Genomic DNA, 16,225 nt, shown 5'->3' with positions numbered 1-16,225 from the left:
ACTGAATCACAAGAAATCTGTGACTAAAACCTAAGGCTGTAAACTTTGCATTATATTTTCTTACATTAATGCTGCTTTAGAATTTTTACATTATTAATATGTAACCACTATATATATAAAATAATTTATAAGGAGCAAAAAGACATGGTTTGTAACTTGGTTATGATCATTTGGTAGGTGAAATGTCTAGAAGATGAACGATTAAGAACAGAAGATGAATTATCAAAATACAAGGAAATTATTAATCGCCAAAAAGCTGAAATTCAGAATTTATTAGATAAAGTGAAAATTGTAGATCAGCTGCAGGAGCAGCTTCAAAGGTAAAATGAGTAACTTCTGTTTGTTTTAATAAACAAGCTTTTAAATTCTGCTGCAAAATTTTCAAATGCAATTATTGCATTAAATAAGAACAATTTTTACAATTTTAATAGCTGAAATTTTAAAATTTTTTCTCTTTATTTGAACTTCTTTGGATTATCTTTGAGTTCCCATCATGGCTTTTAAAAATCAAAGTTTATATTCCTTAAACATTGGTAGTGGCAATTTATAAGACAGAATAGGTTTATTGAGCTTCTTATCCATTCCTTAGCTTCAAGTTCTGTTACTTATGCACAGTGCTTACTTTTTCTTCTAAACGGGAAATTTAGCTCTAGGTCTTTGCATGTGTATAGCTTCAGGTCCAGAGCTGACATTCCTTGGTTCCTTCTAAAACCATTTGGGTAAACTCCACTTGTGACATTACCTGACAGAATCTAGATTCAGTTTGAAGCCAGATTATCTTCTTTTCCACACCTTACTGATAACTAAGCTGCTGAATGTTGCTAAATAAATGTTTACCATAATCCATGTTGATTCTGCTAATAAATTCATGGTCACTAACCTCAACTGGGAATATTAATGCACCTAATCTTGCCGTACGTCCTTGGTCAGAGGCTTCTCCACCATCTTTGTAGCATCTTAAACCACCATCTTTGTAGCATCTTAAACCCTACCACTTTCTTCACACTTCAGTTTTTCCTCTTACCTTTCTATGTACTCTTGGCAGGTGATTACTTCTTCACAGAAAAAAAATGGGAGCTGTCAGGCGACGGTTCTCTCAACTTTTTGCCACCAGTCCCATGAACTGCCTGCATCTGCAGCCATATTTTCTGCTGTTATCCTGGAAGAAACAATCATGTTATCATGGAAGAAACTCCTCTCTGAATCAAATTAGTCTTTCTGCCTCTTCTGTGGATTTCATCTCTTCTGCCTTCTTGGGTTCTGTCTTGATTGTTCTTCTTTATCCTTTACCTCTTATTTCTCTACTCTCTTTTTCTTTCTACATTTAAACATAGTTGTCTTTTAAAAATATCAGAACTCCTATGGCTTTTCCCTGCCAGCTTATATTTCTCCTTTCATTTGCAGCCAAGCTTTATAGAATTTTTTGTATTCATTCTCCATTTCCTCACCTCCTATGTTCTGTACCTCTCCACTTCATTCTAACTTCTACCGAACATGTTATTAAAAATTACTAATGCCTCTCTGCATATGGTAGATACGTCTCAGACCCACCCTTGCTTGAATTTTTATTATCTTTTAACACTGTTGAATTCATTTGTCTTTCTTGATAACGCTTGTTCCTTTGGCTTCATTTCTATCATGTGCTGATGTTCCTCTCACCTTTTTGGCAACTGTCTCTCAGTCTCCTTGGCAGGCTTCTCTTTCCGTCATAAAGCCCTCTTGTTCTAATTTTATTGTAACTTTGGGTGATCCCAGCAATTTTTTATAGTACGGTATGCTGCAGGACTTCTGAATCATTATCTTTAGTCCTTTTCACTAAGCTCCAGACACAAAGATACCTCAAACTTCGGCATGTCCAAAATCGGTTTCTCTGTCCTGCTCATAAATATGCTTCTCCTCACATGTTCCTAGGACAAATGATGAGCGCAGCAGCCATGTGACTGTCCAGCCCAGCAGGCTGGGGGCCATCTTTGGCTCTTCCTTCCTTCCCTTCACACATCTAACTAGTCACAAAGTACGAGTGTTGCTAAGTCTGTAACATCGTCAAGTCCATTTACTTTTTACATCCCGGCTGCTACTACTAAGCTATTATCAGTTCTCACCTGAAAAACTGCCACCGTTTGTAAACTGTTTTTTTCTGTTTATATCCTATTTTCCAAACTATGGTTAGCATAATCCTTTTTAAAAAGGAAATCTCAAAACTGTTCATTGATTTCCCACTGCCTCAGAGATTGTCTAGTGAGTTCCAGTGCCTTAGCATGGCTTGTTAGATTAGTGACCTATCCCTTGCTGCTTCTATGCCTTCCCTTTTTTCACCCTTGTATTTCAGCTTTAGCTGCTTAACAGATGTTAATGGATTGTTTCCTATGTGCCAAACTCTGTATTAAGTGCTAGGGATACGGTACAGTCCTTCTCTTCATCAGTATTTAACATCTGTTAAGACCAACAAGAAGTCCTCTTATTCCCTTCCCACCTCTTAGCACATACTGTTCCCTTTATCTGCCTTTGCGTTTAGGTCAGGGATCAACAAACCATGGCTTACAAACCAAATCCAGCCCACTGCCTCTTTTAGTAAATGAAAATTTTTTGGAGCACATCCGCACTCATTCATGTAGTATCTGTGGCAGTTTTCATTGTATATTGACAGAGTGGAACAATTGCAGCAAAGCCTGTGAACCAGAAGCCAAGCTTATTCCCTATCTGATCTTTTAAAGGAAAAGATTGCTGACTCCTGCTTTAATTATTGGTTTGAGCATCACTTAACACTAGTTTAGGCAAACCCACTCTGTGCTTTTATCATCAAAAAAAGTTTTTTTTACAGTCATATGGTTTCCCCACTTGACTAAAAGCTCTTTGAAAGCAGAGCCCATGTTGATCTTGCTCACTTTTCTTTCTGGCTCTTAGTTCCTGGAATATATTAGGCATTTATAAATATTTGGATGGACAAATAGAAGTACCTTTATTAAGCGTTTGACTAGATGAAAATTCCCCAGCCATTAATTTACTGTCTTTTAATGGTTTTTTTTTTTCCTAAATATAAACTTTGTTTTTTAGAGGTAAACAAGAAATTGAAAATTTGAAGGAAGAAGTGGAAAGTCTTAATTCTTTGATTAATGACCTGCAAAAAGACATTGAAGGCAGCAGGAGAAGAGAATCTGAACTACTACTGTTTACAGAAAGGCTCACTAGTAAGAATGCACAGCTTCAGTCTGAATCTAATTCTTTGCAGTCACAATTTGATAAACTTTCCTGTAGTGAAAGTCAGTTACAAAGCCAGTGTGAACAAATGCAACAGACAAATATTAATTTGGTAAGTATAAATTTACATTTCTTTAAAACAACAGGAAACACAAATTAAATTTCCCTAACAGTATAAAAGTAGTGGTAGTTGAACTAAGCTCTTTTCTGGGTACCAACTTTCTGACGGTTTCTACTGCTATAGGAAATCTCAGTTTTTTTGGGAGACAGAGGTGGGTGGATCACATGAGGTCAGGAGTTTGAGACCAGCCTGGCCAACATAGTGAACCCCCATCTCTACTAAAAATACAAAAATTAGCTGGGCTTGGTGGTGGGCGCCTATAATCCTAGCTGCTCGGGAGGCCGAGGCACAAGAATCACTTGAACCTGGGAGGCAGAGGTTGCAGTGAGCTGAGATCAGGCCACTGCACTCCAGCCTGGGTGACAGAGTAAGACTTTGTCTTAGGAAAAAAAAAAAGAAATGTCAACTTTTCCTCAACTGTTATAATTTGTAATAAAATTTCTTCCTAAAATGATTATGAAGAATATTTAATATTTTACTTTTGAAAATGAGAAAACTGGTTTGTGTCCATCCTAACTAGAATCATTATATGTTTTTTAAAAGGTACTTTATGTTTTTATACTTTATGAGAGTGTCTTCAAGTTACTTATAAAAATGATTTGAGACTTTAGTCCAAAAATTCAGCAACCTGTATCGCGTGGTGTTTGGTACATATGGAATGACATGCGTTATTGTATGCCCCTGCCTTGCTATATTTTGAAAAGCTCAAGTAAACAAAACCTGGCAAGGAATAATAATAGAAGAATCTCCACTATCAAGAACCTTAGATTTTTAAGATTATAAACTGTGAGCATTAATGGAAACAAACATACTCAAATTGGTGGTTTTTGTTTTGCTTACTATTCAGGAAAGTAGGTTGTTTAAAGAGGAAGAACTGCGAAAAAAGGAAGTCCAAACTCTGCAAGCTGAACTCACTTGTAGGCAAACAGAAGTGAAAGCATTGAGTACCCAGGTAGAAGAATTAAAAGATGAGTTAGTAACTCAAAGACGTAAACATGCCTCTAGTATCAAGGATCTTACCAAACAACTTCAGCAAGGTATAAAATTCTTCCACACTTAGACCGTGAATATGTTTGTTTCTTTTGATCATTAAGGATTTTACAGGAAAAAAATATATTTTATGGTTCTACCACGTTGATTGAGGCTGTCTGTTCTCTTTATTAATATTAGTAAATCAAATTGCTAGACTTCTTGAATTGCATGAATAGTCTTTTATACTAAAAATATATTGTATGCTAAAGGACATTTATTCACTGAATCACAAAACAATGAGAATTGAGAAAGTAATGTTAGGGGTGTTAGTATGTAAACCTTTGATCACATACTCCTGTCAGTAAAAAGTGCTTAGACATTTGTTCTCCAATGTACATATGTTTATTTATAAATTAAACATACGTTACTTTTTTATATATATTAGAAAACATGAAAAATAGAAATTTTGGAACATCTATCTTTAAATAGGAATATATATACAGCAGTTCTGATATCTTCTCCTTTCACATGTCTGTGATTTCTTTTGTGCTGCATCTAGGCTACTGGCATCTAGCGTGCAGATACTCTGACTCAGAAATTGTTCTGACTTAACTCTTCATCTGGGTCTCAGGAAACAGACCCCAAAAAGTTATAAATTACCCGAACACAACAATTGACTACTAGAACTAGATCCCAGATTTCTTTCATTTAAAAATTCATACAATTGTTGGCTATCTGTGCTGTATGCTTGGGATACAAAAATAAATAAGACATGTATTTCAACCTCCTATTCTCTCCTATTTCCCATTGCTTTCTTTGTGTTAAAATAGAGTGAAATATAGTAATAAGCTAAAAGGGACTTAGCATTTACTTAATAGGAATATATTCAGATATTTGCCATATAAGTATACATGTAATTGAAGGGGAATTTGGAGGAAGTTTCTGGTACTGTTAGGAACTTCTAAATTTTTCAATACTTTAAAAAGTTAACTGCACTGTAATTAAGTGATGCCAGTGTCACTTATAATGGTGTTTCTTTATATTTTGTACTTGACTTTTGTACATTTTCAAATGATATTTTATATGAATGACACAGCCCTCTGCCTAAAGTATGTATTCAACAACTTTCTCTTGTCTATGCCTTTTTTGCCTCAGTGATTTTAGCAATTAAAGTCAGAGATGGTGGGAGCAAAAGGTCCTGATAATTGTGAGTAATAATCTACTTCTTTTTCCTACAGCACGAAGAAAGTTAGATCAGGTTGAGAATGGAAGCTATGATAAAGAAGTCAGCAGCATGGGAAGTCGTTCCAGTTCATCAGGTAAAAAATTAGTGGCTCTAGTTGTTATTTCATGATTGATATAAAAATAATGTTTTTGGCCAGGCTCAGTGGCTCACGCCTGTAATCCCAGCACTTTGGGAGGCCGAGATGAGTGGATCACCTGAGGTCAGAAGTTCGAGCCTGGCCAACATGGAGAAACCCCATCTCTACTAAAAATACAAAAATTAGCTGTGTGTGGTGGCTCACACCTGTAATCCCAGCTACTCAGGAGGCTGAGGCATTGAGAATTGCTTGGGAGCTGGAGAATTGCTTGGAGCTGGTGGTTGCAGTGAGCTGAGATCACACCATTGCACTCCAGCCTGGGCAACAGAGCAAGACTAAGAATTGCCTGGAGCTGGAGGTTGCAGTGAGCTGAGATCACACCATTGCACTCCAGCCTGGGCAACAGAGCAAGACTCTTGTCTTCAAAAAAAAATAAATAAATAGCATTTTTATTTCAAAAAGTATTGATATGCTTTGTTTCATTTTGAAGTATAAAAAATAGTGGTTATATATAATTGTAAAAAATATTTCTGATTAAATATTTAAGCTCTATTTGTTACCCAGGATTTCAGGTTTGTCATGTGATCTGTCTCCCTACTTTTTTTTTTTTTTTCTTTAGAGACAGGGTCCTAACTCTGGCACCCAGGCTGGAGTGCAGTAGTGTGACTTTGGCTCACTGCAGTCTCAACCACAGTCTTCCCACCTCAGCCTCTCAAGTAGCTGGGACTATAGGCACATGCCACCATGCCTGGCTAATATTTATTTGTGTGTGTGTGTGTGTGTGTGTGTGTGTGTGTCTGTGTGTGTGTCTGTGTGTGTGTCTGTATGTGTAGATGAGATCTCATTAAGTTGCCCAGGCTGATCTCAAACTCCTGGCTTCAAGTGATCCTCCCACTTTGGCTTCCCAGAGTTCTGGGATTACAGGTGTGAGCCACTGCGCCCAGCCCCTTCCTTTTTCTAGCCTGCTGCTGCTTTATTCTGTGCAACAGCCTACTCTTCCATTTTTTAAAATTCAAATTGATATTAATCCATATGGAGAGATTTGGTGTACAGTGATCTCTCTTTTTCTTTTAACACCCAAGAACCAACACCATTGTGTATCAGATTTTTACATGTATATCCACATGTATATATTTTTAAATTTTTTAGTTTTTCTCATGATAGATGTGCCTGTGTTTTAAAGTAAAAATGAGCAGAGTCTATAAAATTATGATTGATACCATTGTGAAAATGACAATTAGCAAAATATCAGTGTTTGTGTCTTTTTTGGAATGCCAAGAACCATGCTAAGCACTTTAAACATACCATTTATTCTGCAGAAAAGTCATGTGAGGTAGGTATTATAATTCCCATTTAACAGATGAGGAAACCAAGATTCAGAGAGGCTACATGATTCACCCAAAATCCACAATGAGAACTCGGACTCCAGAGTCCTTGCTTGCTACTACACCATATTACCCCCAGAGGTTGCGCATTAGGAGAAAACTATCATCAGCTATTACAGTAGTGGGAAAAAATATGTAGTAGAAAGAATATGGATTTGAAATTATAGGTAAGTATTTAGATCCCAGCTCTGCCATTTATTTGTTATATAACATTAGATAAGATATATTACTTAAAGCTATAAAATGGGATTGTAAAAAAACTAATCTTAATCTTTGTAGGGTAAAGAGGATCAAATTCTTCTCATTTATATTGGTAAAAGTAATACCTAACACTGCATAGTGCTTACTATATGCCCCTTCCTAAGCGTGTCACATATATTCATTTAAATGAGGATAACAATCTTGTGAGGTAAATAATGTCATTATTGCTATTTTAAGATGACATAACCAAGGCACAGAAAATTCAATACCTTGTCTAAAGTCATACAGCCAGTAAGTGGAGTAGTATTTGAACTTAGGCAGTCTGGCCTCAGAGCTAAACCCACTATATTGTAACCTCTCTTTTTCTGTCTCCTTTCATACTTCTGTTCCTCTCTTCCCTTCCTCCTCCTCTCTGCTTTGTTCTATTCTCTTATAGTTTAATTTTGGTTTCACGTTAGACTTGTTATTCTTTTTGAGATCTTTGTTTCTCTGTTACCACTTCCTGAGAAATACAGTATACACCTGTTTGTACCTCTCTCACCAGTATATTCAGAAAGAAGAACCGAGGCTAGGTATGACCTGTGTTGTCTTCTGTGTCCAACTCGGTTAGAGTGAATATTTGAAGGTGATGCTGGAATAAATAATAGATGAGAGATTATGTTAGATTAAGCATAGTATCTAAACTGATTTTTTTGTCTTCAGGGTCCCTGAATGCTCGAAGCAGTGCAGAAGATCGATCTCCAGAAAATACTGGGTCCTCAGTAGCTGTGGATAACTTTCCACAAGTAGATAAGACCATGTTGATTGAGAGGATAGTTAGGCTGCAAAAAGCACATGCCCGGAAAAATGAAAAGATAGAATTTATGGAGGACCACATCAAACAACTGGTGGAAGAAATTAGGAAAAAAACGAAGTACGTGTTATTATGGTAGCATAATCTTCAAAATAACGTTACTCATATGGCAAAGTTACTGTTTTCAAAATTAGTCGTATCAAGAGCCTATCTTTCAAAAAATAATTGTAGTTATTCAATTCCCAGTCTTTTATGATCACCTATTATGTTCTAGGTTTTGGGAATACTAAGATGAAATAAAACACAAGTCTTTAAGGAAAGGTGATAGAGAGTTCAGTCGATGTTAATATTTTTAAGATAACTTAAACAACTTTAGATGTTAAAAAGATAATGCTTTACTTAGCTTTTTATTTTTATGACTGTGGTTCTAAGAGAAATAATGGAGTTGTGCATTTTTTTTCCTGTTGGATAGGGCATAGTGGGATAATTTATTGAGTACCTAGTAGTACAAGGTACTGTGCCTGTGGCTTAGCAATATCTCATTGATTCCTTACAACCACTCAGTGAGAGAGTTCTCTAATTTTACAGATAACTGAGGCTCAGGTCAAATCACTAAATGTTCCGGGGTCACCATTCATCCCCTGAGTGGCAGACCTAGAGCTAGAGATCCAAACTCTGGGGAATGTGCTGCGCCACGTTCCTCTCACAACTACTGTGTTTATGTAAATAAAAGTGTTTTTCTATTGTAGGCCGTTTTCAGGAACTTTTTAATTTTGATTTTGAAATAACTTTAGACTTATAGGAAAGTTTGTTTGTGACTATTAAAAGAAAGAGCATAAAATACAGCAAGTTCTAAGTCTAATAATAGAAAACAGAAAAAAATTAACAGAAATTGGAGCAATAAAGAAATTGCTCAGCCAGGTATGGTGGCTTACACCTATAATCCCAGCACTTTGGAAGGCCAAGGCAGGAGGATTGCTTGAGGCCAGGAGGTCAACCAGCCTAAGCAACATAGCAAGACCCCATTTCAAAAAAAAAAAAAAAAATTATTCAGGCATGGTGGTACACATCTGTGGTTCTAGCTGCTTGGAAAGCTGAGGCAGGAGGTTTGATTGAGCCCATGCAGTGGAGGCTGCAGTAAGCTATGTTTGTGCCACTGCACTCCAGCCTGGGTGACAGAAGGAGGAGACCTTGTCTCTTTAGAAACAAAAACACAAAATCTCAAATTTTGATTAATAAGGAAAGAGATAGAAAAGCAATGTTTATATGTTTTTACTCTGAATGCTACAATAGAACAAAAATGAGGTAGTTTAAGAAACCATGTTAGGAAAGGAGAATTCTTTTCTAATACAGTTAGGTTATTAACCTAATATTTATTTTATGCTTGTCTTCATGATTAGTTGACTTCTGCAGATTCCTTTTAATTCTACAAGTACACAACTGATACTATCATTTTGTTTTGCAGAATAATTCAAAGTTATATTTTACGGGAAGAATCAGGCACACTTTCTTCAGAGGCATCTGATTTTAACAAAGTTCATTTAAGTAGACGAGGTGGCATCATGGCATCTTTATATACATCCCATCCAGCAGACAGTGGATTAACACTGGAGCTGTCTTTGGAGATCAACCGAAAATTACAGGCTGTTTTGGAGGATACATTACTAAAAAATATTACTTTGAAGGTATTTGTATTTCTCATTCACTTACCAACCAGTAAACATAGCAAAACAGTACCTGTTTCTTAGTCTGATCTAGCAATTAGATGGGCTGTTTCTGTAATGCGAGGTGGTCATTCTGCCCAGAGATGAAGTTTCATGATTTCCTCTTTTTGAAAAGTATAGTTTTTTATATTAGTGAGGAAAGATGAAAAATAGCAAAAATTAATTTTGCTATTTTATAGACACTAAGATGAGTCATTACCTTTGCATTGGATGGGCTTTGACATATAATTAGTTTTAATTTCTGAAATAATGTTTTAAGATTATGGCATTTCTAATTTATTTTCCAGCTTTTTTTTTTTTTTGTAGTTATTATCTGACCCAAATATTTTATTTTTGCTGTGGGTGGGCCTTGAAAATTAGTAATGAATTTAAAAATAATTTTTAAATCAATAGTAATCATTTTATTCATTAAAAATTGCTGTAGCTTCAGTAGGAAGTTTGAGTGTTACTTTGAAATGGCTGGGAGTACTGTACTGAAAACTGCTGTGTCCCAGGTTTATCTGACATAGCATTTAGACTAACCACTCTTTGAATTTCAAAATTTAGGCAAAAAATAGTTCAAACTGAATGTTTTATTTATTATACTTAACCATTTTGTTTTTCTCTTTCTTTTCCCTCACCCCAATTATTAAAGGAAAATCTGCAGACACTTGGAACAGAAATAGAACGTCTTATTAAGCACCAGCATGAACTGGAACAGAGGACAAAGAAAACCTAATACAAGCCTCTTGCTCAGTAGACAGACAATTCACACAGGAGTAGATGCCACTGACCACTATTGTTGGAAACTCTCTTCCACTTTATGTTTCAGCCAGTAAAAATTTGTTTTGTTTCATCTGTACACGAAAGTATCCTTTTACAATATGAATGTTTCTGTATATATTGTAAGACTGAAAGCTTTGATGAAATTTGTTTTTGTATGGTGCAATATAACAGCCTGTCATTGAATCTCAACAACTTAATTTGCTTATATTCATATGAAGTGTTGAACATTACAAGGGCTTTTATAAAACCCTTTGTTCGTATTTCTTCCCTTTAAAACATATGTCAAAAATGACTCACCTTTTAAAAATTATTCATGAAAAGACAGGTGGTAAGCATTCAGTAATATGCTATTTGTCCAACATCAAGACAACTAAAAAAAATGATAAAAATTTTTGTTTTGCATTCTAGCAAAACACTGAGTGAGTTTTAGGGATGCATATGAAATCTTAAATCTTTTAATTTCAATTTTAATGAAAGCTGAACTTGATAGGAAAACTAGCTGTTGGTAACTAGCAATGATCAGGCATTGTTTGCCTCTGTCAGGTTTTCTTACCTATTTGGGGTATGTTTTTTCAGATTCTGGTTGTTTGAGTTAATGGTTGAATTTTTAAAGTTTTTAATTACTTAAAATATTATTTTAAATTATATATTAATTTAGAAAATTCCTGTGGCATTTACTTATATTTTAAATTGTGAAATGGATTCAATCATTAGAACAGAGAGGTGAATAGTTCTTTGAAACTGAAATGCTTTAGTTTTACTGATACTGTGTAAAGATAAATATTTATGAAGAACCATTTTCTAAGAGAAACCAGCATATGGCGCTATTAACTATTTCATTTGAGCACCATTTTTGGCCATTGATATATTACTTATGTATTATAATGGAGTGACCATACAGGTCCCCCAAATGTGATGTTTCAATATATTTATTTGAAACATAAAGTCGGCCAGATGAGATAGCTCACACCTGTAATCCCACCACTTGGGGAGGCCAAGGCAGAAAGAGCACTTGAGGCCAGGAGTTTAAGAACAGCCTGGGCAACATAGCAAGACCCTCATCTCTACAAAGAAATTTTTAAAAAGTATCCAGGCTTGGTGATGCATGCCTGTAGTTCCAGTTACGTGGGAGGCTGAGGTGGTAAGATCACTTGAGCCCAGGAGGTCAAGGCTACAGGTGAGCCGTGGTCATGCCACTGCACTCCAACATGAGCAACAGAACAAGACCCTGTCTCTTAAAAGACCTCACACATACCTAAAATAAATATATCTCTGTAACCAAAGGAACTTAATTTTAAAGCCAAATTTTTCTGTCTTGTTGGATTTTTTACAATATTTAAGAAATACACTCAAGCGTTGCTATAGTATCAATATTTCTACGTCATTGAATTTTTTCTCATCCCTTAATATTTCTCACTTATAATTTCTGAGTATGATTTTTCATATTTTATTTTCAGATCATTACTATAATAAGATACTTTGGCTCTTGTGCAGATATTGCAGCAAGCCTTGTTTGGTTTAGATTTTTGCTTTCGTTTTTCTCCCACTAAGGGAATTAAGTTTTGAGATGATGGATTAAAAGCCTGTGAAGAATTGTATGGGCTCTAAAAGTTGGGCTCATGGTGGCAATATCATTTTAATGTGTTTTAACATTTTTAAATCAACTTAGCATTGTTTAAAAAGATAATTACTAAGGATTAGATTATTTAATGAATTTTTTTCCTATATATTGAGTGAGATGTTATCCCAAAACCAGTATCTTTTCACTTCAAAATAAAAATATATGTTCAAAGATGTTTTATTTTTAGAATAGTTCTAAAAAGTATTAATCTTAACATAATGTGTCTTTTTTTTTAACCAATAATAATTTATCAAAATGAGGGAAAGTGCAATCAAATCTGAATTATTTTACCACTTGTTTCTAGACATACTACTTAATACTCCTGAAGACTGCTTTGAGTAGGCAGTGTAACTAAATTTTTCTAGTTTCTTATGATACAGGTTCATAAAGTACAATATTTGTTTTTTTCCCCCAAGGCACAAAATGTGTAATGGAGACCAAATTGTGATCAGATCCATAGTGTCATATGCCTATACACTTTAAAATATATATACAGTTTAAACAAAAATGCACATTCCAGTATTAATATTTGTGCTACCATCTACAAACAATATTTTGACCGTATTACCTTTTTCCCTTTAAATGTTAGAAACTATGGACATTTTTTGAAGAAAATGCTTTAGTTTCCTTTTGTTCTTCAGTGTCTACTGTGTGCTTTTGTATATGGATCAGGACTGAGCAAAGTAATCTACATAGATCAGAGATACTTATCTCTGTACTGATTCACAGACAGCTCCTGATGTGAGGATTTAGAGGGCCTTCTGTCTAAATATATGGCGAGAAGAATGGGCTGTCTGAAAAAGGAAAATCATCTGGATAAATCTGAGACCTGGTCGGGGGGGAGGTTTGTTTTATATGTTCATTATTAGTTGTACATATCAAAGGCTGTTTTGGTTAGTTAGCAATATTTTGGTTTCTTTGAGCTGGAAATGATTTTTTCTGTGTATGTATACACTTCAATAGTTTTAATTTTGAAGTGAATACTTGCTGTGATTCCCTTTTCCCCATACCACTTCAGACATTAGTCTGTTCATTTTTAAGGGTCTTAAAATGTAGATTTGGGCAGAAGACTGAATTTGAACTTTCATGGTGGCTTTTTGTTTTTACTTTCTATCTTCATAACCATTTAAAATGATGTAGCTTGAAATCCAATTTTATCAGGCTACCAACATGTTATTTATTTATTTAATAAACACATTTATTGAAAACCTGTACTATTATATTGGTACCATACAGGGTATTGTGTTTATACTAATGAGCAGACCAGACAGGGCATTTCCATCCTCATGGAGCTTATGGTCTAATGAAGATAGCTGGGACCAGGTGTGGTGGCTCACACCTGCAATATCAGCACTTTGGGAGGCTGAAGTGGGAGGATTGCTTGAGCCCAGGAGTTTGAGACCAGCCTGGGCAACATGGCAAAACCCCATGTCTACAAAAGATACAAAAAATTAGCCGATGCAGTGATACATACCTGTGGTCTCAGCTACCCAGGAGGCTGAGTTGGGAGGATCATCTGAGTTTGGGAGGTTGAGGCTTGCAGTGAGCTATGATTGCCACTATACTCCAGCTTGGGTAACAGAGTGAGACCATGTCTCAAAAAAAAAAAAAAAAAAAAAAAGGAAAGAAAATAGCTGGAAGACAATCAGAGCAGGTCTTGGGCCTCTGTGGCTCCTCAGCCCTTTGTAACTAGGCTGAGAAGAGGGTTTATCTATTTGTGCAAGGGGCCCAGAAATCTCACTCTTAAATGAGGCTTTGGAAAATCCTTTCAAAAGTACGCTGAGAGCAAATTATTGTTTTCTTGGTGGTTCTGCACATTTCCTAACTTTTGTCACAATTTGGTGTTTATTTTTATTTTTATTTTGAGACAGTCTTGCTCTGTTGCCAGGCACCAGGCTGGAGTGCAGTGGCATGATCTTGGCTTACTGCAACCTCCACCTCCCGGGTTCATGCAATTCTCCTGCCTCAGCCTCCCGAGTAGCTGGGACTACAAGGTGCGCACCACTACACCCAGCTAATTTTTGTATTTTTTAATAGAGACGGAGTTTCTCCATATTGGCCAGGATGGTTTCGATCTCTTTACCTTGTGATCTGCCTGCCTCAGCCTCCCAAAGTGCTGGGATTACAGGCATGAACCACTGCGCCCAGCCCTGATGTTTATTATTTAAGAAAAAAGAAAAATCCAAAGACCATAAAATGGCATTAGATTTTTTTTTACCATTTTATTAAATTATTAATGCCTATTTGGTGCTCATAAAGATAAATCATGTCACATATGTTTCCAAACTTTCTTTTGCAGTATATTCTACAAATTGTTACATGCAAATTTAAACCAAGATAGTAAAAGAAAAAAAAATAGAATTGTTAATAATGTAAATGTTATTATTCTGCTACCCAGGTGAAAATATTTTTATAAATCATATTGTCATTTATGCTTTATGAATGTTGACTCCAGTAGCCTATTTTTCGATAACTTTTTTTTTTAAAGCAGTTTTTTTTTTTGACACGAAGATTGTTCATTTTTAACTAACACCTGTTGGTGGCAATAGAAACCTGAACTTTTTCAAGGATGAACAAAGAAATAATTGAAAGGTAATCTAAATGTGGAGAATTTTCAGGAAAATAAATTAAAAATATAATTGTATATTAAAGATGTATTTTTCTTCTGGAATGGAATTCTTTTTTAAAAATGCAAGTGGCTATCCATTTTGACTGCAATGATGAAACTTGTTTAACTTCCAGAGGACATACGTGTGTGTGTGTGTGTGTGTGTGTGTGTGTGTGTGTGTATTATACAGATAATCTTTAATTTGATTACATTGTTCATTTTGTAAATATATTTCTGTATAAAATGAAGCTTTTCAAGAGGATTCTATGTATATATTGTACTTATTAAATAGGTAATGCCTGTTTACCAACTTGTAGTTTAATGGCATCTTAATTATTTGTTTACATACACGTTTACATACACCATTTACTAAACAGACTGATTCTTAAGACTGTTGGCAAAGCTTATTCAAATAGCTTCAGTTTTCTTTTTTTAACTAGACTGGGAATTTTTGCTTTCTATAGTTGTCTTTATTTTATCAATATGAATGGAAGTCAGTGAACAATAAGCAGATTAAATTGAATGCCAGGTTGTATTTTAAATTTTTGTTTAAAAAAGGCCAGCAAAACTTGGCCTTGGTATTCATTGGTTTTCACACTGCTATAAAGAACTGCCCCAGACTCGGTAATCTATAAAGGAAAGAGGTTTAATTAATTACACTTCTGCATTGCTGGGGAGGCCTCAGGAAACTTACAATCATGGTGGAAGGGGAAGCAGGCATGTCTTACATGGTGCAGGCGAGAGAGAGAAGAGGGAGGAAGAACCTGTGGACACTTACAAAACCATGAGATCTTGTGAGAACTTACCCACTACCATGAGAACAGCATGAGGGAAACCATCCCTCCCTCCCACCATGTGCCTCCCTCAACACATGAGGATTATGGGGATTGCAATTCAAGATGAGTTTGGAGTGGAGACACAGAGCCAGACTATATCAGCCTTATACAAAAGGCTTTGGGCCTATAGATATGTGAAAATTTCTTATTTGATAAGCCAGTGATGTATTCAGAGTTTCCATGAAATTAAAGAACTCACTTGTCATGTAATCTGACTTCAGTAATAGAGAACTAAGTATGTTCAATAAGAGGACACTAAAATGGAATTAATTTAATCAAGTGAGTATTTTTGAAATGCTTCACATCACAAGGCATTGGTTCCCATTGCTCTAACAGTTCTGGTACACTTAGATTATGCCACATAACTTAATGAGTTCTCTATTGTAAAATCTCCAGAAATCAAGATCTGTAGAGTAAGTGTAAAATTAGTAAGGAAAGCTTTCCAACATACTTAACAGTCTGCTTTCAGTAGCTTGTGGATTTGTTTGCAAGAGAAAGGAAGATAAAGGAAAAGAGGGCAAATTGAGGAAAGATATTTGCTGTGATTCTTGATTTAGGTCCATGTAGCAGGAGAATAGTGACTTGAACTGGAGGTGATAATTATGAACAGAGGCTTTTAGTGGCTCCTTTGTATTCAACTATCAAAGTACCATTCATGTGGTCAGTATGACCTGAAGGC

The 16,225-nt window shown here is 35.5% G+C and overlaps 1 protein-coding gene across 3 annotated transcripts in view; it reads left to right on the top strand.

Moving 5' to 3' along the window:
- Window positions 1-15,020, top strand: part of CCDC186 (coiled-coil domain containing 186) — a 55,190-nt gene extending 40,170 nt beyond the window's left edge. For all 3 annotated transcript variants that reach the window (XM_003922186.4, XM_010332831.3, XM_074382914.1), the window contains 7 exons: window positions 178-320; window positions 3,055-3,310; window positions 4,167-4,356; window positions 5,530-5,610; window positions 7,902-8,112; window positions 9,458-9,677; window positions 10,351-15,020. In XM_003922186.4, coding sequence (XP_003922235.1) covers window positions 178-320; window positions 3,055-3,310; window positions 4,167-4,356; window positions 5,530-5,610; window positions 7,902-8,112; window positions 9,458-9,677; window positions 10,351-10,434 — 1,185 coding nt within the window. In that variant the 3' untranslated portion in view covers window positions 10,435-15,020. The remainder of the gene's footprint in view (window positions 1-177; window positions 321-3,054; window positions 3,311-4,166; window positions 4,357-5,529; window positions 5,611-7,901; window positions 8,113-9,457; window positions 9,678-10,350) is intronic.
- Window positions 15,021-16,225: the final 1,205 nt, after the last annotated feature.

This window comes from Saimiri boliviensis, chromosome 12 (genome assembly GCF_048565385.1).
Source record: "Saimiri boliviensis isolate mSaiBol1 chromosome 12, mSaiBol1.pri, whole genome shotgun sequence".
NCBI classification, from domain to species: Eukaryota; Metazoa; Chordata; class Mammalia; order Primates; family Cebidae; genus Saimiri; species Saimiri boliviensis.
This window is presented reverse-complemented; position numbering and strand designations above follow the sequence as displayed.